The sequence below is a fragment of the Aedes aegypti genome, chromosome 1, assembly GCF_002204515.2.
Source record: "Aedes aegypti strain LVP_AGWG chromosome 1, AaegL5.0 Primary Assembly, whole genome shotgun sequence".
NCBI classification, from domain to species: domain Eukaryota; kingdom Metazoa; phylum Arthropoda; class Insecta; order Diptera; family Culicidae; genus Aedes; species Aedes aegypti.
The window spans coordinates 3,094,671-3,118,136 of record NC_035107.1 but is presented as its reverse complement, the minus strand read 5'-3'; the positions used below and the strand labels follow the sequence as shown (position 1 = coordinate 3,118,136).

The 23,466-nt window shown below is 41.8% G+C and overlaps 1 protein-coding gene across 2 annotated transcripts; it reads right to left on the bottom strand.

The window, feature by feature from the left end:
- Nucleotides 1-8,149: 8,149 nt before the first annotated feature.
- On the bottom strand, nucleotides 8,150-22,553 carry LOC5566213. Of its 2 annotated transcripts, XM_021838782.1 has the most exons (5): nucleotides 22,234-22,553; nucleotides 21,909-22,026; nucleotides 20,925-21,839; nucleotides 9,244-9,888; nucleotides 9,011-9,152 (listed from the first exon to the last, which is right to left on the bottom strand). In XM_021838782.1, exons 1-5 carry the CDS (start codon nucleotides 22,329-22,331, stop codon nucleotides 9,144-9,146), a joined length of 1,785 nt encoding a protein of 594 aa, XP_021694474.1. In that variant the 5' UTR covers nucleotides 22,332-22,553; the 3' UTR covers nucleotides 9,011-9,143. The 2 variants fall into 2 exon arrangements, with proteins under 2 accessions (XP_001650619.1, XP_021694474.1); XM_001650569.2 differs by having other exon boundaries at nucleotides 8,150-9,888.
- Nucleotides 22,554-23,466: the final 913 nt, after the last annotated feature.

Here is a 23,466-nt window from a genome sequence, read left to right as displayed (position 1 = left end):
GCTATCCGTAAAAATGAAGTACTGATCAGAGGGAAGAGAGGCAATTCGCTCTAATGTATAATGTATAGCCGCTAGTTCTGTGACGTATACGGAGCAAGGATTTTGAAGTTTATGGGCGGCGCTATGAAATTCATTAAATACACCAAATCCAGTGGGATCATTTGTTTTTGACCCATCAGTGTAAAACGTTCTGTCGCAATTGACGTGACCGAACTTGCTTGTAAAAATTTTGGGAATGTGCTCCGATCGGAGCTGATCTGGAATTCCACGGATTTCATGCCTCATGGTCAGATCAAAAACTACAGCAGAAGCAGAGAAGCAACCATGATAGGGGACATTCCAAGAAGGGTTAACCTCCAGAACCATGTACGAATAGTACAGTGTCATAAATTTTGTTTGAGGATTTCGTTCGATTAGCTTTTAAAATTGCCAATTACCAAAGGATTTTGCACCTCACAACGGTTGAGGAACCTAAACGACAGTTGACATTGTCCCTTGAAGAATCCTCATACGAACTTATAAACGGTGCATTAGAACCGCAGGTTTTCTGGGGCCGATATAAAGCCCGACTTCTAGCGATGACACGTCCCCGTATATCACGACTGATTGACTCCATGTTTCACGGCTGATCGTCGTTAGCAAAGATCCAAGGTTGTCCATCCGTATAATCAGCGAAACAAATAATTTGACTGGATCCTGTGAAATTTATGAAGTGGAGTGATAGTCCGACATTTTCTCGCAATCTCTAATCAATTTTGTTAGGTTCATTTAAAAAAAAACTTGTCGTCCCTGATCAATTTTTTAACAAGGGGGAAATCTGCAATCAGATCCATGAGAAGGTAGCTCAAGGAGTGTGGGGATGCAGCATCACCGACGACCCACTAAAACCGGCCCATGCACTGTAGGTGAGCAATTCTCGCTGAATTGCTCAAGTGGTGTACAGTGCACCGATATTACCGTTGGCCTCAGACCCTTATCTCCCCGGAACCACCTTACGCTATTTCTTCGGGGAGGGGCCAGTGCATACAGCACTTAACACATGTAGCAGAAATAACTTACTACACACCAGCACAATATGAAATATAAATAATAATACACAATATAAATCTTCGAGCTGTTTAGTAGAATACCTATAAGTAGATGAAAAAACCGAATTTAGTACTATACCATTTAATTCCACTAGAGCTTGTATCCTTTGACAGATATGCGTATTTCGACCTCAACTGTAAGGCCGTTTTCAGTGTCGTGTACTAGACTCTTCCTGCTACTTCCTGCTTCCGGCTGCTAGCCACCAGTTTCTCGATCGCCCCACTTTTCCAAGATCCTGCTCCACTTAGTCAAACCACCTAGCTCGTTGTGCTCCTGTTCGTCTTATACCGGCCGGATTCGAGGTGAACACCATTTGTTGTTCGGCATTCTCACAACGTATAACGCTCATCGTACCCTTCCAGCTTTGGAGACTTCCTGGATACTGGGTTCACCGTAGAGTTGCGCAAGCTCGTGGTTCTGTAAAGTTTATCTCGCAAGGAGGACGTGCGTCGTATGAAGAAGCGAAGAGTTTTAGGGCAATCAGTCTGACCTCTTTTCTTCTGAAATGTGTGGAACGCATTATCGATAAACATCCGTGATGTTTATTTGGCAAACATGCCTCTTCATGTCAATCAACATGCTTGCCAACCTGGAAAGTCCACTGTTAAAGCTAAGTATGCTGTTCCGCTCAAGAAAAGTAAAAATTTCTGCGGAAGAAATGGTCAAGAAATTTTCTACAGTGAGCTCTATTTGAAATGACATGTCTTTTCAACTGCGTACTGCGATCAAAGAAAAATGCTTTTCTTGGCCATTTCTTACAAGAAATTCTCCACGCATTGAGATAGGCGATTACTTTTCTGTTGAAGTGCATACTTCGCTTAAGCCTGATTCGCTACTGACAAGTAATTTCTTGGCCTATCTTGATGCATGAGAAATTCCTGCAAGGAATTGATCAAGAAAGCGCTTTTTTTCTAATCGCAGTACGCAGTTGAAAAGAGATGTCAGTTCAAACGGGAGTGGCTGTAGAAAATTTCTGCAAGGAATGGGCGAGAAATTTCTTTAGCGATTCCTGTTCAGCAGCAAATCAGGCTTTACTCTTTTACACAAAGTTGTATACGATATCGAGAAAGCATGCGCTCAGAAGCAATCCTGCTTGGGTGTTTTCTTGGATATTGAGGGTGCCTTCGATAGCGTGTCTTGGGATGCCATATTGAAAGCTGCACGGAACAATGGGCTGACTACAATGATTCGCAATTGAATTAATCAAATGCTCAAAAACCGACATCTCTTTTCGACATTGCGTCAAGCAGCGATTAGAAAATTGAGTGCTTGTGGATGCCCCCAAGGGGAAATCTTGTCACCACTTTTGTGGAATATCGTAGATACTGAGGCAACTTAACCTTCGGGCTATCGTTTGAAATCGTCATATCTTAAAATCCAGATAAGGAACGCGGGGGTCTTTATTAAAGTTGTTCTGGAGGTGAAGCACTATCTGATGGTACCTCATTTAATTCGGAATTTGACCGCTAAGTGGCGCTAGTGGGCATGGAATATTTATTTTTGTTTTGCAGATATTTCAGAATCCTGACTATTTAGAAGGATGTCGTCTTCGGCAAAGTTTTTAGTAAGTTAAGGACTGTCATTTTTCGAGCTAGTTGATTAAAAATTTTACCACGAGACGGCGCTAGTGAGCATGAAACTTTTGTTTGCAGATATCTCAGGAGCCTGGCCACTTAGAAAGATAGTGCCTTCGGCAAAGTAGTTCAGTAGCTCATGGGCTATCATTATTTGAGCCAAGAAATAGGGTATTTTGCCACCAGGCGGCGCTAGTGAGCATGAACTTTTTGTTTTGCAGATACTGCAGGATCTCGACTTTTTAGACAGGCACCTTCAGCAAAGTTGTTCAGAAGCTCAGGGACTATCATTATTTTACAAAATATCGAACTTTAAGGATTAAACAAAGAAAGAATTTGAGCTACTGAACAACTCTGTCGAACACACCATCTTTCTAAGTTGTTAGACTCCTGGGATATTTGCAAAACCAAGGGTGTTGTACAAAGTACAACGCGCGACTACTCGCGTTACAAAAATTCGCGCGACGAACGAAAGGTTAATAATTGCGGTTTTCCAACTTATGGATTTGCCGACGACTATCTAGCTTTGATAGTTGGTATATGCTTAAGCACCCTATTCGACCTGATGCAAAGTGCTCTTCAAGTTGTCGAGAGTTGGTTTCGCCAATATGGCCTTTTGGTTAACCCGAATAACACATCTATTCTCGCGAAACATTACTAAAGGACCTATCTAACATTGAGAGGCTCTCTTTGTTTACTTTCTCTTTCATTAATAACTGAGTCACATTAAACTCTTCTGTTGCGTTTTTTGTATGAAACGCTAGTCAAGGAAATTGATTTTCGATCTATAGTGAAAAACTTCCCAAAATCTTTAGTGTTCCACTGTTATGATCGAAAGAGAACGAGAGAAGAGAGAATCTCTCATTTGTACATAGGTCCTTTAGTAATGTTCCGCGAGTATTGTTCTTTTTACGGAAAGACAAAACCGCGATGGAATTCGACCTTTATGTCTTTTTGGAACTGAGTTTAATGTGACTGATCATAGCCTTTGGTCAATGCCGGCGAACCTTTGGTAAAACCTCGGGCCTCAAACCCAAGTATTCAAATAGATTTACACAACAGTTGTTACCAATATTGGCATATGGATGTCTTATGTCAGGCCTGCCCAACCTTTTTGAACCGCGGGCCAAATCACAAAAATAATTTCGTGTCGCGGGCCAAATTAAAAAAAAAAACAAATATTCGCTTAAAGTGTGACAAAAGTAAATAAATGAAGTTCATAAAATCTGACAAAAATCAGTTGATGAAGTAAATTTTATTTGAAGAAATCGGGAAACAGAAAATTCCTGCTAGTCATTCTGCTGGATGTTGTGAGAGTTTATTTCAAAACTATTTAATAATCTCTTGCAGAATATTTTGAAGAATCAACTCCAATTTTTTTTTCAATTCTGTGCAAATAAAGCTCTGGATTTTATAGAAATTATTCTTTTAATTTTGTCAGAATCCGACCCAAAATGTGCTTTTACGAAAATTTTGGTCAGAATTTCCAGGATTTTACTAGAGTCGTGCCTAGGATTCCTTCAGAATCTCACTCAAAAATCATTTCGAAATGCAACCTTGAAAACGTTGAGAGTGCTAAAAAGCACTGTTGTGTTGTGAAAAACTCGATTTCTCATATCTCACGCTTGAGATTTTTCATGCGTGAGTTGTCATTTAAAAAAATCATGGATGAGTTGGCGCACCTTTTTGACTAAATGTCTCGTATTTCCACAGTTTACTCACATACGGCAATAATTTCTTGTTAGTCTTGTAAAATTATACTAATCATTTCTAACGTAAGCAACAACATTCGGGTTTCACGAATTTTTGACGGGTTTTGCGACTGAATCTTTTTTTACAGTTAGAATTGATTGAAAAAAAAATGCGAAATCATCAAAATCTCAAGCGTGAGATTTGCGAAGCAGATCTCTAATAAGTTTGCTTTCATGGGAGAGCATATTGATTGAGATTTGAGTGTGAGTCTATCAACACTGCTAAAAAGTATTTCCAGTAAATTCAGGCTAGAAGTCTATGGAATACTGGTAAAAAATCTGTGCCGATGTTATCCGTGATAGTCGTTTCCAGAATTCTAAAAAAACCCTGTTCAAGATTTTGTAAAAAGCTTGTCTTAAAATTAAGTAGCTAAGAAGATTTAAAGGACACAAAACAATTTAAATAAATTATAAGGTTGATATTAAATTGGAAATTAAGTAATTTCTAATTTCAGGTTGGTAGGATAGTCAATGGGCCAAATTTGAGAAGAATCTTCGATCCCTCCGCGGGCCGCACAAAAAGAGGTCGCGGGCCGGATGCGGCCCGCGGGCCGTACGTTGGGCAGCCCTGTCTTATGTGGTGGCAAAAGAGCGAAGTGAGAACAATCCAATCCAAATTGGGCCACCTCCAAAAGATGTGCTTGATGGCGATGTCTGGTGTGTTCTCTACGACTCCCACGACAACGCTTGAGGCTCTTTTCGACGTTGTGCCACTTCGTTGTTTCCATTTTTGGTGGATTGGGACAAAATTGTCCTTGCTCCAAGTGATCTCACAATTGATTGTCACTTTCCTTACAGGACATTTACTACATAATTCCCTTCACAGGAAGAGTGGACGTCTGGCTATTTGAAAAAAAAGTATATCAAACAATATAGTATGTAATACTAAAGGCTCCCATCTTGAAGGTAGAACTGGTGCAGGTGTATATCGTCGTGAGCTAAGGTTGACATAGTTTTACTCACTTGGCAGACACTGTTCCGTTTTTCAGCACTTCAGCAGCGCGTAATGAGTGAAGTCATATACTTCTGTTCAGATAGTCAGGCTGCTATAAATGCTCTTGCGTCGGCCAACTCAAGGTCGAAGCTTCTTATCGCATGTCGAACGCAAATTGAGGAACTGCATTCAGTCAACTCTGTAAACCTTGTATGGGTACCTGGCCATTCTTCCATCGCTGGCAATTAATTGGCTGATGAGCTAGCTCGCGAAGGAGCATCGCATGACTTCATTGGCCCTGAGCTTTAGATCAATTCTTGGGCAACTCAACACAAGCAATATTGGAATAGTTTCGAGTCGTGTCGTCAAACAAAAGTGTACATTACTGAGCCATCTCCAAGGGTGGCGAAGTATTTAACAAATCTGTCAAAGCAGAATTGCAGTCTCTTGGTCAGAGCGTTGACAGGCCTCTGGCAAATATTCAGCGTGCTGACTCATTTGTGTGTGATAGTTTTGACTCCAATTATGGAACTTCGTATCACCTATGATATGTAACTGTCCAGTTTTTGTGCAAATGCGATTACAATTACTTGGTAAACACTCATTAAGTGAAACTGAATTCAGAAGCCTGAATCTTCAGGACATTCTGTTATTTTTAACCGGCTGTGGTATTGAGCTATAGGCTCTCTTTACGCTCATGCGTTTTGCAGTACCCTTTTAAGGGCGTTGTTCGAACCCATTGTGGTATGGAGCTACATGCTCTCTTTTCACTTATGCGATCTTCCCTCTTCAAATGATCCCACTCATATTTCCTACCATCTTTCCCTTCCCTTTCTTCTCCCATCGGGTAGATGATGAAATAAAGCCTGTCCACGATAAATTTCGGACACGGATGGCGGGTGTACCACAGAAAGTTCGAGAATTTTACAGAAAGAAGGATTAACATCCTTGTCAACTGTTTATTTTGTAGATATAACTCTTTTATTCTGAAAAAAACAATTGTTTTTGTTGAATTATGAGTAACTTTTTTTTGCTGCCATTATTTGGGTGTCCGAAATTTAACGTGGACAGGCTTTAGGCTCAAATATGGCGATGGCACAAATATCCCAACTGGTGGGAATATGCCTTTGTCGATCGCCCGTCCACAAAACCGGCTTGATAACTTTCCACAAATCTGCTTGCTAGCGGCGATAGACGGTAGAAGATGATCTGGGAAAGCACTTTATAGGCTGCGTTAAGAATGGTGTCCGCTCGACAGTTCTCACTTTCTAACTTGCCACCATTTTTGGGTATATTAGTCCCTCTATCCACTCCTCCGCTGGCTGTTCTGTATCCCAGATCCTGGCTATAAATCGGTGCAGACAAGTAGCCAACTTGTCCGGACCCATTTCAATAAGTTCCGCTTCAAAACCATCCTTTCCAGCTGCTTTATTGTCCTTGGGCTGTTTGGTAGCATCCATAACTTCACATATTGTGGGAGTTGGCACGTCTCCCTCATCCGTCGTACTGATGAAGCCATTTGCTGCCTTCGTCTTCCTCCTCTGCGCCGTTTAGGTGTTCATCGTAGTGCTGCTTCCACCTTTCAATCACCTCACGTTCGTCCGTCAAGATACCTCCATCCTTATCCCGGCACATTTCGGCTCGCGGCACAAAGCCTTTGCGGGATGCATTGAGTTTCTTGTAGAACGTACGTGTTTCTTGAGAACGATACAGCTGCTCCATCTCTTCGCACTTCAACTCTTCCAGGCGGCGCTTTCTATCCCGGAATAGATGGGTTTGCCGTCTTCTTTTCTGTTTGTATCGTTCCACGTTTTGACGGGTGGCTTGCTGCAGCATCATCGCCCGCGCTGCATTCTTCTCGTCCAAAACCGTCTGACACTCCTCGTCGAACCAACCCTTCCGTCGATTTCCTTCCACGAACCCAATGGCACCTTCCGCTGCGTTATTAATGGCTGCTTTGAGACTATTCCAGCAGTTCTCAAGAGGGGCTTCGGTGAGCTCTCCCTCTTCTGGCAACGCTGCTTCAAGGCTTTGCGCGTAATCAGTTGCGACTTCGGGTAGCTTGAGTCGTTCCAGATTGTACCGTGGTGGGCGTCGGTACCGAATGTTGTTCACGACGAAAAGTCTATGGCGCACTTTAACCATCACAAAGTTATTGTCGGAATCTATGTTTGCGTCAGTGCAAATGTGATCCAAGGGACCATCGAGTTAGCCATGAAAATCAACTTTTACCATGGTTCTCTAACTCGATATCGAGATATGAAACATCGAGTAAGGAGAGTTGGCTGTATGAGGAATACAGATGTCTTCAACAAAGATCTTCTCTAAAAACAAAGGAAGTCTTTATTTCGTCGTTGCTATGATGCCGAAACCGCGGTCCTTCAGCACATCAGTGAGTATGTGTAGAACATGTAAAAAGTGAGTATTTGGTACTAAAATTACCAAATTTGTAATAGCACAGTATACCTACATTGTGTAAAACGCATAAAGCGAATTCTTGTAAGTGATCATTTCAATCTAATATTCATAAAAAATATATTTTTTGTCTCGATCTCTCCACATCTCAATGGTCCCTCGGATATCGAGATGTGGAGAGTCGACTGAAACGACATCTTATTAAGTCCCACCCTTATTTAGTCTCAGTTTTGAGGCTGACGGAGGGCGGCCGATTGTCTAATACAAGGTCGCAAAAAGAGCAGAGTATTGGGGGTGTATTTCTAGTTTAGTCATGCAGAATAACCCTGACTGGGTTTTGCTACAAGAAGGATCATTCGGACATTAGACAAAACCTGAAAAAGGTATTATTTTAACAGTTATCTTTATTCTTCATAATTATCATATAATTTTACAGCTGCGTTACCTATTTATTCTGAAAAGTAGGCAGTATTAGTTAATAGTTTACGACCTATTAATTCATATACTAGTAACTAGTTGCGTTATGGCAGTTCCGGGCTATTGATATAAGTAGAGTAGTTATAACACAGTAAATATCATTCGGAGTAACGCTGTATCGTTTATCAGTCTAAATATCACACGAAAAAAGAACATCATTGTTTAGAGCTTTTCATAAAAAGAGCGACCTTATCCGAACTTAACGTTAAAAACAAAATTAGGCAAAAACAAATGAAATAATTGATCTATCCTTTTGAGTTCACTGCTCCTCCGCTACCCCTCCAAGTTTGCTCAGATTCAGCAGACTACGCCGAACGCCAGCCTTTGGTCCCATCCCATGTCCTGGCAAGGAGAAGGAAGAAGACCCCATTGACAGGGCGGCTCCATGATTGAACGAGGGGTTGTGAGAAGCGCTACCAAAAACCGGCGTGTGTGAGTGATGCGGCGGAAAGATTAGGGACGGAACCTGTGGTGAATTTAAGTGATGGGACTGCTGGAAGAGGTTACTCTCACCGAAGAGACTTCGACCGCTGGTCGAGTGATATGACGGACGGCTGAAAAACGACCCATGGGAGGAAGGAATCGGCGAGGATTGTGGCAGCGGTAGATGGAAGGACTGATTCAGACGAGGGGTTGGCTGTTGGAAGGCGGCCGATACGCTACTCGCATTCGAGGCAAAGATCCCGGCCGGTTCGGAGAAAAGTGATACCCGGTCGAGCTCAACGCCGGGAGGTTCTTCCGGCGTTGGACGCCGTGTTGGTTGAGATTCAAAGCCGGAACTCTGAGACGACGTGCGCGACATGTAGGGATGGGTAAGTGTCGCGTCGTGTGGGTTTTCGCCGCCTTGTTTCTGCGGAGAGCTTCCCCAGTAGCCACCAGCGATCCAGGAACTTCCGGACTCCGCTACGGTACCTAGTTGGGGAGGAGAGAGCGTTACCTTCCGTTGGCGCAGGGAAAACCCGTCATCGCGGTCAACGTGATGCGTGGTAAAGGGATTGTTTACCATTGTGAGATCTTTCCGGGAAACCGACATGCGGCCACTGATACTCAACCGGTCGATGTCGTCCCCGAAGCGGTCTTCCTCCACGAGAGTCGATTTGTTGAGGCAATTTGTGGAGAAGCCGTATTTGCTGAAACCGTACCCCAGGGAGGATTCGTTCGGTCCAGCGATGGCAGTGGTGAAATTGTCCACCGAAACGGACGGAGTTTGACCCAAGAGGCTAGAGCGACTGACACTGCGGATTGACTGTTCATGGAAGGTGGAATTCAGCCGGTTTACGTTCAAAGCTGACCCACCATAGTGGGATCTGGGCGAGTAGATCTGACTGCTGAACGAGGTATCGAGGAAAGGCCGCAAAGTGGAAGCACTGAGAACAGAGGGACTAATGGATTTAGTCGTGTCCATTGATTTGGCACTCATGTTGTTTCCCGATGGTTTCTCCTGTTGGTACTCCTTTCGAGAGCAGATGGAAGCATCCTGAAGAATGGAACTGCTGTCATCGATGGTTTCCGAGCAGTCGGCATCGTTTCCCTGCTGGGAGTAGATCTTGTGAAAACTGGAGTTGACGTCGTCCGAGGGCTTCACCTTGGGGGCCGTCTTTCCGATGCAACCGAGGGCCGCCAGCAATGAGATCGACGCCGGCAGCAACTGAAACGAGAATTTAATAATGTAGTACCTACAATAGTTTTCCAATTATTGGTCGGTGTGTAATCAGACTGGACCATGTGTTTTTACTGGTTTTCGGAAGACGGTATGTTTGGGGGGGTGATTGGGATTCCTTATTGGGTGATTGGGTCAACTTTCAAGTTAACTCATGAGACAAGTTTTTTTTCGAGTTTTAAGAGTTTATCTTTCGATATCTAGGAGGGAAACGATTCCGAATCAGTGGAGTAGCAGACCTCCTAACTTCTAAAATAAGCTTATTGTTTCAAGGAATCTAAATGTCTCATGCGATGAAACCTGTTCACAGTTTCAAAAAACGACTTTGAACCTTATAAGTAGAAGCAATAATTTGATACGCTGGAGTACCGATGCATGGTCATAATCAGTATCATTCAATCAGCTTAGTGACCGAACCTGATTAAGGGACGCGCTTTTGAGAGTTTAATAGTGACAAGCTGTTTTCTCCAAAAGGTATAAATAGCGGTATCGTTTGTATAAAAAACGACTACTTCATTATTTCTCAATGGACCGATGCACGAGTTCACTAATTTGACGTTTGAGCGGTGCCGAATTCACTGGTTGCTATGGACACATAAATAATACGGCACCGCTAAAACGTCAAATAGTGAACTCGTGCATTGGTCCATAGTAATGGAGTAGAACGACATGCACTAAACAAAGGACACCACACAGGGTATGGACCAATGCACGAGTTCACTAATTTGACGTTTGAGCGGTGCCGAATTCACTCGTTGCCATGGTATCGTAAATAACACGGCACCACTCAAACGTCAAATAGTGAACTCGTGCATCGGTCCATACCACAAAAGATCAAAGAAAACTGTTCGCAGTGGTTCATCCCGAAAAGAAACAGTATGTGAAAATTTCTGGAGTGCACAAAGATTTTCTGGAGCAAATTCTGGACGAATTCCTGGGAGAATTTGTGGAGTGATTTCGTAAAGAATTGATGGCATAATTTTGTGAAGCTCCATGATTTCTCTTAAGCTTCAACACAATGAATAAAGTGTTTTTTGAATATTCAGCACGTTCTGTTATTCAATGATAAATTGCGAACCTTGCTAACATATGGCTGTGTATGCTCTTAGGGTTTATTCACAAATTTCATAACGCTTAAAATGGCCATTTTCGACACCCACCCACCCCTTCGTAACGCTTTTTGTATGTGTATTTTACAAATTTTGTATGAGCCGTAACATCATGAGGACACCCACCCACCCCCTTCAGCGTTATGAAATTTGTGAATGAGCCCTTAAAATACACACATTCAAGGCGAACCAGCCAAGGGCTGAAAGTCTCGATAATAAAGACAATTCATTCATTCACACACATTCAATCTCTAATAAGAAAATTTTCACTAACTTCACGTGGTTAGAAAATTGGCGTAAAATTGAGGCCCACGTTGAGCTAATTCTACAACTTATTTATTTCAGTTTCCCTTAAAAGTAAAGAAACTTATTTTTCGCGATTTTTTCCCACAACAAATATTGAAATAAGACTGCATGCCATCAACTTGCTACGGAGTGGAGTAGGTTATAGTTGAAATGTAAACAATCTTTTGCTCTTTTATTAAACAAGAGTTAAAAATAAACTTCGTATCTGTCGTAATCCGTCGTAATCGTAATGGGTTGTAAAATGGTGAGTCGACAACCAGGAAGGAGCGTCCAACATAGCTCTGGTCCTCGCAAGTCCCTACCTCACGCTTCCTCGGGTCTAACGATGACAAAGACCGCCAGCTAAGGGTTAGGTACTTAACTGGTAGTGCAACCTGGGCACTGTTGTCCTTCTGACATCAGCTAGAGTGAGGGGGTGCGTCCCGAGCGTCTGTTCACCAGGAGGTGCGGCTCAAACAGCGTCTGTTCTGGTATCCAGCGGCTGAGTATGAAATGTTGTATCACGTCAACTAACCTAAGGTGGCAGCCCCATCAACGTGATGTAGGTAGCGCAATCCCGGTAAGGTAGCATACCGAATTTCTCACCTACCACGAAAAATGGAGAAAGAAGAAATAACGAACGATATTTTCGGCAACCGACCTGGCAACGAAATAAGGACTATGAATGGAAACTTGGTACCTGGAATGTCAGGACGTTAAATGAACCCGGACGAGCGAGCCTTTTGGCTCGTGAACTGCAGAAGGTTGGAGTGGGCGTGGCCGCCATTCAAGAAGTGCGGTGGCCTAGATCTGGAGAACGTGAATTCCGGGCGGTTGATCCCATCGCCAACACTACGTTCAAATATAACATCTACCACAGCGGCGGCGATAAGGCAGAACATGGAGTCGGTTTCATAGTGATCGGGAAGCAGATGAAACGCGTTATGAAGTGGAAACCGATTAGCGAACGAATCTGTGTACTGAGGATACGGGGCAAATTCTTCAACTACAGCCTGATCAACATCTATGCACCGACGAACGACAAACCTGATGACGTGAAGGACGCGTTCTATGAAGGCCTTGATAAGGCCTATGGAGAGTGCCCAAAACACGACGTGAAAATCGTTATCGGAGATGCGAATGCGCAGGTCGGAAGAGAGGACTTTTTCCGTCCGATCATCGGTAAGGAGAGTCTTCACTCCGTTACCAATGACAACGGCCTACGACTAGTGACTTTCGCTGCTGCCAGGGGGATGGCCATATGCAGCACCTGCTTTGCACGCAAGGATATTCGGAAGCACACCTGGAGGCATCCAAATGGTGATATTTGCAACCAGATATACCATATGTTGGTGGATGGCCGACATTTCTCAGATGTCATCGATGTTAGGAGTTTCAGGGGTCCTAACATTGACTCGGATCACTACCTCGTTGTCAGTAAAATTCGAGCGCGGTTATCAACTGTAGCGAATTCAAGACCACAGCGAACAATGCGATTCAATATCCAGCGCTTCTCAGCAGACGGTGTTACAGCTGAATACTACCAAAAGCTGGATGAGCGGATAAGTGAGGTCAATGTGAGCGATAACCTCAACAATCTATGGGATGCAATCCATGGAGTGGTGAGTGAAACAGCGCGAGAAGTGATAGGTACTGCTCGAAGACGCCCCAGAAGCGGATGGTTCGACGAGGAGTGTCAGAGGGTGACGGATGAGAAGAACGTGGCCAGACGTCGGATGTTAGTGTCTGGTACCAGGCTGAACAGAGAGCGGTACAGGGAAGCAAGATCAGCCGAAAAGCGAATCCATCGCAGGAAGAAAAAAGAGTTTGATGAGAACGTGATAGCCGAGGCGCAAAACTATATGGATTCTATGAAACTGTCAATGGCGTGCGGAGAAAGTCAGTGCCGTCTCCCGTCATGTGCAACGACCGTGAAGGTAATTTGCTGACAGATAAAACGATGGTGACTGCCAGGTGGAAAGAGCATTTCGAAACGTTACTGAGTGGAGGGAACGATAGAGCATCGGAGAACAGAATGAACATCGACAACGACGGTCAAGCTGTGGAGCCTCCATCTCTAAATGAGGTTAAGAAGGCGATTAAAGAGCTGAAGAACAACAAGGCTGCTGGGAAGGATGAGCTCCCGGCCGAACTTCTCAAGCACGGTAGTGAGCAGCTGCATATAATAATTCACCATATACTACTAAGGATATGGGAGGAAGAAGAACTGTCTGCTAGCTGGATGGATGGCCTCATTTGCCCTCTCTTCAAAAAAGGGCATAGATTGGAGTGCGCCAATTACCGAGGAATAACACTCCTCAATTCGGCGTACAAAATAATGTCACGTATTCTGTTCAATAGATTGAGACCGCTTGAAGAGTCCTTCGTCGGCGAATACCAAGCTGGTTTTCGTGAGGGCCGATCGACGTCGGATCAAATGTTTACCCTGCGACAGATCCTCGATAAATTCCGGGAGTACAACTTGCAGACTCATCATCTGTTCATTGATTTCAAGGCGGCGTACGATTCAGTTAAAAGAAACGAGTTGTGGGAAATAATGATGGAACATGGCTTTCCGACGAAGCTGATTAGACTGATTCGTGCAACGTTGGAAGGATCGAAATCAAGTATACGTGTTGCGGATGAGATTTCCACATCCTTCGTCACCTTAGACGGATTGAAGCAGGGCGATGCACTTTCAAACCTATTGTTCAACATAGCGTTAGAAGAAGCAATAAGGAGAGCTTGCGTGCATAGGAATGGCACTATTATCACACGTTCGTATAAGCTCCTTGGTATGGCGGACGATATCGACATAATCGGGATTGATCGCCGAGCCGTGGAAGAGGCATACGTGCCTTTTAAAAAAGACAACGCGAATTGGGCTCATTATAAATACCACGAAGACAAAGTACATGGTCGCTGGTAGACATCGTGGGCCCATAGGTGATGTTGGTAGTGAGGTGGTGATAGGTTGTGGATATATATTTGAAGTAGTTAAAGAATTTGTGTACCTTGTAACTCTAGTGACTTGCGATAATGATGTTACCCGCGAGGTTAAAAGGCGTATTGCAGCTGCGAGTCGGGCTTTTTACGGACTTCGTAACCAGCTAAAGTCCCGCAGCTTACAGACGAAGACCAAACTCGCGTTGTACAAGACTCTAATTCTTCCGGTAGCTCTGTACGGCCACGAATCTTGGACGTTGAAAGAGGTCGACCGGAGAGCTTTTGGGGTCTTTGAACGTAAAGTGCTGCGAACAATACTCGGCGGTAAATTGGACAATGGCGGCGTCGCATGAATCACGAGTTATACCAAGTCTATAATGAAATGGATATTGTTAAGCGTATAAAACACGGCAGGCTGCGGTGGGCTGGGAACCAGGAAGAGGCCGTCGCCTCCGTGGAAGGCCGCGCACCAGATGGCTTTTTGCAGTTGAGGAGGATTTAAGGTCGCTTAACGTTCAGGGCGACTGGAAGCGATTGGCCCAGGACCGGGTCCAATGGAGAAGGCTTCTTCATTCGGCGTAGATTCAACGCAATAGCAAGGAATTGTTATGACTAATTGTTAACTTATGAGGAAGTCTTAAAGGTGTCAAAAATTCTGCAGGATTTTCTGGAAGCATTCTTTAAAAAACATTGATCAAAATCATTGAAGAAAATTGTGTAAGAATAGTCGGGAGAATTTCGGCGAGTTTGGACTATTTAGACAGTGGGGCAATCCGTACAAAGAATCCGGTATATTCCAGATTCCTCGTCCGGTGGAACCTTGTCCTTAAGGTTACACAGTAGGTCACGTATGGTCTTGTCGCTCTTGTGTGCCACTTGCAGACACTGACCATGTTAAATTCCATACACAACACAATAAATTTCACGATAAAAAAAGAAGTGGAGAGAAACCTTTTCTTTTGAAAAATCGATGGAAAATCAAAAGGAAATACAGGAATAGCATTTTGTAAAAAAAGAGTAATCCCTGTGGAAATTCCTGGTTGGATATTTAGAATCACGATTCACAGCATGGAGATGAACAATAGTGATTTTGAAGACCATTTTTCTTAAAACAGAGACTTAAGAGACCTTTCACTAGAAAGACGAAACTTTTTTGAGACTTGCTTTAAAATAGAGACCGAGTCTCTAAAAAGAGACCTGCTACTAGCTTACTAACCCCATTTACCAACTCGCTCCGTGGTAACCTTGATTCGCGGATCTTGTCTAAGGTACCGTGGGGCAAGTGGGTAATGGAATTCGCATAGTTGAGATTCTTCCAATTCTAGAGACTTTAAATTGAAACAAATGAGGTTGTGTATATTTTTTAGCTTGACTCCCACCATATATAAGCAGCATGCTGAAATTGATTTTTATGAAAAATTGAAGAAAAAAATACAGAAAAAGTTTTTGAAAAATGTCTCCTTACAAAAGTGGGGCAAGTGAAAAGTTTACCGTTTTGAGCAATAAATTCAAAAACAAACAGTTATATTCACGATTTCTATTAGCTTTAACACTTGTTAAGGTTTCCCAATGAACAATAACATAAGTAACATGTAAACAAAGAAAATGTTATTCTTTTCAATTCAATTTTCTTCTGTTTAGTTATGTTAGTTGAAATGATTCGACAATATTATAACTGCAACATTTCCAATGTTAGTTCTTACATTATAGGACAGCAATTGCATTTCTGCTCTGTAGAATTTCTACCGCTCGTTATTTGTTTTTGAGAAAGTCGGATATGACGTCGGATAACTCTTCGGGAGAAATCAAACGGAATCCTTCAATAACGTATTTAGGGTCTTTTTTATGTGGATAGACCTATACCCCATTTTTATGTTTAGAACTAGCTTTACATAGACATTCCACGAGATTTCCGTGTGTTCTCCAATATTGCAACTTTTCAGTCAACGTCTTCCTTTTAATTGGCTGCCCGAAGTAGACATATTGATATTGTAATGTTTGGCAACATCTTTTAGAGAATTTCCATGATTTCTAATAGCTTTTAACGCTTGAGTATAGTGTTTCTTGAATTATCAGCACGTTCGCTACTAAACACAAATTCAATCTCTAATGATAAACTTTTCACTTGCCCCACCTGATAAGAAAACTGACGGTGTTTAAATTTAGTTATTTTTAGGTCTACGTCGAATTAATTCTAAATTTTTTTTTATTGCAGTTTGAAACTGTCACAGAGTAGACCTGCGCGCCGAAATATTTTTAATCGGCGGCGGCGTAAGAGCATTTTTATACCGGCGGCGGCGACGTCATCGGCGTCACGCCATTAACAAGTTTCGGCGGCGGCGGCGTGCATCGGCGTGGAGAAAATTGGACATAAAAATGTTTGAGTTTGTCATATTTTTTCCGGAGTTACGGAGCCTACTTCTTAGCTTAGTTTTCTACAAGCACTTTCACAGTTGGTAAGTAAAAGTTTTCCTTGCGAAAGTTGCCCTTTTTGGTATTAGTGTTTCGTGTGGCTGGTTCAACGATACTTTATGCCCAAGAAAAGTATGGCTATTTCCTTATATACGAAAAAATCCTGAACTAGCCGGGCGGGGATATTACCATTAGGCTAAGAAAGGCTCTATGTCCTAAAATGTCAAGAAAATTACGTCAAAAAACCCTCTAGACTCGAACCCACAACCCAAACCCCAAGATCATGCTAAATATTTTCGCGTTGAATGCTAGATAATTTTGTGTGCATAAATATAAATTACAATTAAAACGATGAAAAAGTTAATGTATTATCACAATAATTTAAATTATAGCGATTGGAATTATTGTCCCATATGCGCTTATCTGGAATAATCTTTAAAAATCTCTGAAAAAAATATTTTCAACAAACCCTGAAGAAAAAAAACTTGGAGAAATTTATGGTGAAATCCTTTCAAGAAAACTTATGGAAATATTTTTGGTGGAAAATACCTGAAACATCCCCTGGTAGGATACTAATCTAATATATTTGAAAAAAAAAATCATTATTATCAATGTTTGGACAAAATTTAAAAATAGTTCCTGGACGAATCCTTGAGAAAATAATTTTGAATCAGGAAAAATACTCGACGAACCAGAAAGGAACTCACAAGAATGTTTGGTGAAATTACCACAGAAAAATGTGTGTGATTTCTCGGGGAATCTTTGGAAATTTTTCGCTGGACTTTTGGGAAAACTATTCGAAGAACTCTTGCATGAGTGTTTGAAGAATTCTCAAAGTAATCCTGAAAAAAAAATCAAGGGCCTTATTGCAATTCCAACAGGAATATATGTGCTAGTAAAGACTTGCTTGGAAGGTGTTCTGCAGAAAACTTTGAAGGAACGCCTTCTGAAATACAAGAAAAAATCTGGTGCGCCACATTATAAGTATTACTGAAGGAGTTCTAGGTCAAATCCTAAGTTAGTATTTTAGAAGTAATCGTTGCAGGATCCCTAGAATAGTTTTTGGACGTATCTCTGAAGAAACGCATTGAGAGTTTGCTGAAAGATCTTCAGGAGTATTGCCTAAAAAAGTATATTGAAGTATCCATAGAAAATGTTTTGAGTAGTTATTGAGGCAGCTCTTAAACGAATCTCTGGTTCAGTTCTAAAAAAAATCCCGTTGAAAAAAAGAACACTTGGAGAAGGAACATAGTTTCCACTTTTTTGAAGTATCAATGTTGAGTAATTCATAAACTAGTGCATTAGGATCATTTTCGAACAGATTTACATGCGGTATTATGAGCGATATTTTGCTTATGCACGTGGAAGGCGAAGAAATTTGTAAATTAGCTGCATGAATCCTGGAAACAATTCTGCAGGAGCTCTAAAAGGAATATTTGTAGTGCGTGGATCTCCAATTAGCACATCATTTTTTTCCATCAAACACAATATATTTTCGCCGATTGAAATTAAGCAAATAATACTGTATTAATTACAGTATACTTACTATGGAAAACAACCGAAACTCTTGCGACAATGAAAAACTGAACCAGTTATTGACTTGGTAATCATTTTTTTTCATAAGAAAATTGTTATTATTTTCTCTTTTAACAGAATTTCTAGTTCAATAAAAGTAAACCAAGTTAATAACAAGTTTAGAAATCTATCATTCAACCGCTCGAAAAGAACGATAAAAATGTGCATAACGTTATATTTTTGGGTTTAAAAAGTTTTTAGCTTGTGAAAACACTGTTGTTACATTTTTTCTGATGGAAAACAAGCGCAATTCATTAATAATTTACATTGGAAATACAGTTGCGCTTATAGAAATTTACATAGCCACCATACAAAAACCAATTGTTTCTTCAAAATTCGTTACGAAATATTTTGAAAGAATTGTTGTCAAAATTTGACGGATAGAATCGAAGAATTATCTTCGGTGGTATTCCGGGAGAAGTCGATGGAGAAAATCCATGTGGAAATTACTGGAGAAACTCTGGGAGATTGGATTTCAAATTTCAATAGTAATTCTTAACGGATTACCTACTCACAAATGCGATTGAGAAAAATGTAGGTATCCTATATCCATGTAATCCTTTGAGAATTCCAGACTGCTGGCAGAAATCTTGAAGGCATCTTTGCATTAATTTCTCGATAAATCCTTATAACAACGTTCGAAGTAATCACTAACGGAATTTCTGAAGTGTTTCTTAAACAAATAATTGGAGAAATTAGTGTACCGTTTTGACTCATATTCCGAACACTTAAAGCAAACAGTGACTTCAAATGCATCGCATGAGCATAAATTAGATGATATTTGTGTTAATTTCAGTTTCTTTGTAAAGTCTGACTGTTAGTTGTTGGGTGTGCCGAAAAAAATGTTCATTTAAGCTTGTTTAGTATTGTTTTTATGTAAAAGTATGGAACAACATTTTGATTCAAATGCCGAACACTGTGTTCATTTTGTCTCATATTCCGAACACCTTGATTCAAATTTCGAACAGCGCGAATAAATCGTATTCAAATGAAAAATTCCGCAAATAAATTTATCTGAGCTGGTTTTGCTGACCTCTAACTAGAGAATCATCACTACTCCCAAGGTCTTAAATAGATTGGAATGTGTTTAAATTAAACTGCAATTGACTGCCATTTTCTGGTAATTCGATGACATATTTCAGCGAAGCATTTCAACCGAATCGCCATACAAAAAGCGAGTGTTCGGAATATGAGTCTGTTTTTTTTTAGAAATCCCTGCATTATTTGTTAAGACACGATTGTTTTCAAAAAAGATTGAAGGGTAAATCTTTGAAGTTTTTTATGAGAGCATATTTAGAAGAATTGCTTCAGTTTCCCGAAAAGAAAAATAAAATTTCCGAGAAGGAATTAAAATAACATCTCAAATCAGTTCTATAAGAAACGCCAGTGGAACCTTAGAAATATCTGTCAAATTATTTAGGAAGAAATCACTGGAGGGTTTCCTAAAACAAGCATAATTGAGAAAACTTAAAAAAACTTCTTTGGCAATTATTCCTGGGCATATATTTGCTTCAATTATTAGAGAAATATTTGATAATCCTCCTATAAAGATCCCTGAGTAGTGTCTTGGAGGAACTACTGGAAAAAAATCAATTGATTTTTATCGAAGATTTTTTTGAGATTCGTTGAAAGCTTACCGATGGAATCTGTGTAAGCACTCTTAGAGTAAATGCTAGTCTTGTAAGCATTCTAAAGTAATATATGAAGGAATTCGTACAGAAATCTATGAAGAAGTTCAAGGAGAAATCAGTGTATCTATTCTGGGATAAATCCCTGAAAAATCTCTGGAAAGTTTCAAGATGAAGTTGATAGATAAATTCCTGAAGTTCCCAAAGAAATACATGGAGGAATTCTTTGATTATTTCCTTGATGAATTTCTGTAAGAATCCCTATGGGAGCATTAAGCATTATTGAATTATTTTGTAAAGCATTTTTTTAAAATAAAATTATCAAATTTTGCGAGCCTAATTATTTATCGGCGTGAAAATACAAAATCGGCGGCGAAGTGCTGATCGGCGTATGGCGCGCCGCCGATGCCTCATTCGGCGTCGGCGTGACGTAAAATTGATCGGCGGCGGCGGCGTGGCGCGGCGGCGTGGCGCGGCGGCGCACAGGTCTATCACAGAGGACAACTAAGAAGTGGTACAGGAAATTATTTTCCGCAACTTTTTACCACTGAAAACATTAAAATAAGATTGTACGCCGCCAACTTGTTACGGAGTAACAGTTGACAGGTTAACAATTTTTCACTCTATTATGCAATAATGGCTGAAAAATCTCAGAAATCTCTTACCTATCGTAATGTTCTCAATGACCTCAAAGGTTTACGCATGAGTTTAAAACGTTAACACTTCAGTCGTCGCGCTGTTGTATTTTGTACAACAGTGATGAAAAAACTTCGCTTATCGTGCACAGCATCAGCGCGGTGGTTCTGACGGTGGCCAACCACGCGACGACTGAAGGGTTAATTCACATATTCAGTAAAATATATCAATTGTTTTCACTTACCCCATTTACCCACTTGCCCCGCGGTACCTTATTTGATGTAACATCTATATTAAAATAGCATCGGAAGAATCATATTTGATGAGTAGGTAAACTTATCTTTACAAGGCCAAAATATCATCTAGTCCAGTCTGTCTGAACACCGACCAATTGTCTAAACATGACCAATTGAAACGAAGGATTATAACTTACCCATATCCAATCAGGCCAAGTTTGCAAGTTGCAAATTTGGCGCGTATAGTCAGACTTGAGCGCAATTTCAATCAAACTGCACACGATTACAACCGCCGGCTTCAGGTTTCCAACGTGTAACCTCATAGTCAGCAGCATCGTTGAAAGACCAATCAGGGCCATATTTGATAAGACATGCCGCGGGACTGCTACAACCTCCGGACTTTCGCGGAACACATCGGAAAACCTTTCCGGGAAATCCATTTTATCACTCCAATACAGCGATAGGACATTTTTGGCACACTTCAGTTGATTGACGCTATCTACGATGGTGGGCTGCTCCATGATTCCATTCCACTGGGCAAGCAGAGTATCCTTGAATGCCACTAAATACGAAACCACGATCAGTATTGCCTGCATCACTTCCGGACCGAATACCGATTCCAGTCGCTTTCTACTCAGGTCGAGCTGGGATCCAATTTGAAAAACCCTCATCAGTAGCAGCATTGTAATCGCTCCCAGGCACACATTGGCCACGTTTTTCATCCGCCTAATCGAGTTTTGCTTGTCACTTTCCTTCATGTGCATGTCGAACACTTTCAGGCCTTTGGTTCCGATTTGGGCAAGCTTGGAACCGAGGATGTTTCGCTTTACGTCATTCAAGGTACGCTTGACGACTCTTTCGCAGCGAGAGCACAGTTTGTAGACCTGTTCCAGTTGGCGTTTGTACTCCTCGACCTCCTCGTCGTAATTGTCCTCCACATCCGGAACGAACGAAGCTAGCTGGTGGATTTTCAGTTCCTGATTGCGGTTGCAGCCGAAGCACAGGCCATTGTGCGGCGCCGAGTAGCTGATCTTGTCGTCGTCGGTGATGTTGGCCTGGGGATTCAACCTGCTCTGGTACTGGGCCGGGATTTCCCTGTTATAGTCGCCATCCTATTTTTCGATAGTGGATTCAAATTAATCAAAATTTCGGTAACAACTGTGAAACAAAGAGATAATCACCTCAGTGAATCCGTTGTACTGGGTACAGCTTGGACAGTACCACGAATTGCTGCTCTCGTAAGGTACTCTGGTATTGGTGTTGCAAAACCAGCAATTGACGCGTATCGGGAATCGCTTTCTGCAAAAAATAAAAATGACCTAATGACTTGCTTGACGCATTTTATCCCACGCTCCCCATGACAAACATTACCTCAGCTGAGGCTGAGGTTATGTTGATTCGGAATTGAATCCGTTACAGCCTCCCAGAAAACCTTTGGCGCCACAATTTCAAGCTCTTTGGCCAAAGCATAAAACATCCACACGATTGTTCCTCTAATCCACTTACCGCACGTTGTGAAACAGATTCGCAAATCCGATGGCCCCAACGAACAGAAGCGCCATTACCGGCACGACAGTCGTCGCGACGAATTCCAGCGAAAGCATATCCGAATATTAATGGGGTCCCTATCGCTGGCTACCACCCATTAATCAATTGTCTCTGCCTATTAGGTAATTTCACAGGTAAAGCCGAGTTCGAAGACTAGTTTTCACGATTATTCACCTTGAATGGTCACTATTTTTTTCACTGCACTTGCTGCGAGTAGCAAAACTTCTCGGCGAGACAAACGCGCGTTCCGTCGGTTGGGAAAGCTGTCACAACAAAATGCATCGAAATGCATTTTTGGATGCACTCGGCGGCGGTCAGACGGCACGCTAAACTGAAACCAATCAGATAATGATGTCAAGGCGACCTACACTGGAAAATAATGTGGTGCTGGTTTGTATGAAAAAATAAATATATTTCTCGCATAACTTCTGATCTCGCCCTAAAAGCAATTGGTAAGAGCAGCCGTAACGGTGCGCGACTAAACTAAATTACATAGCGCAGTATCATTACGCTGATCCGTACCGGGCGCTGCTAACCGGGGTAGCAAAATGACAGCGCTGCCTTCGGAAAGCATCGGGTGAGCAAATTTAGCAGCGCGATAGTTGCGCTGCTATTCGATTTGAATTCAAGCATACGGTGTGGGATATGAAATTCTGGTTAAAGTTTTGGAAATCTGATGCATGATGCGCATGAAGTAGAAATTTCAAAATTTTGGGAATTCGGGTAAACCTTCAAGATTTTGATATCAATACTAGGAATCTGATGCAATTATTGGAAATCCGATAGAAGTTTATGAAATATTCGAAAATCCTCGTAAGAATTTATCGATTTCGGAGTATTATGGGATTTTGGGATTCCGACTGGAATCCTTAGAATTCCGACTGGAGTCCACGGGATTCCGCCAGGAATCCTCGGGATTTCGACTGGAATCCTCGGGATTTCGGCTGGAATCCTCGAGATTCTGACTGGAATGGAAAGAGATTTTGATAAAAATACCGACTGGAATCCTTGGGATTCCGACTGGAATTTTTGGGATTCCGACTAGAATCCTTGGGATTCCGACTGGAATCCTTTGAATTCCGACTGAAATCCTTATAATTCCGACTAGAAACCTCCGAATTCCGACTAGAATCCTTGGGATTCCGATTGGAATCCTTGGAAGTCCGACTGGAATCCTCGGGATTCCGGCTG

Coding starts and splice junctions, on each gene's coding strand:
- LOC5566213 (XM_001650569.2), bottom strand. CDS start 22,331: ATGCTTTCGCTGGAATTCGTCGCGACGACTGTCGTGCCGGTAATGGCG. Junction 22,027..22,233: donor AATCTGTTTCACAACGTGCG/GTAAGTGGATTA, acceptor TATTTTTTGCAG/AAAGCGATTCCCGATACGCG. Junction 9,889..20,924: donor CTTGGCCTGATTGGATATGG/GTAAGTTATAAT, acceptor TTCTCGTTTCAG/TTGCTGCCGGCGTCGATCTC.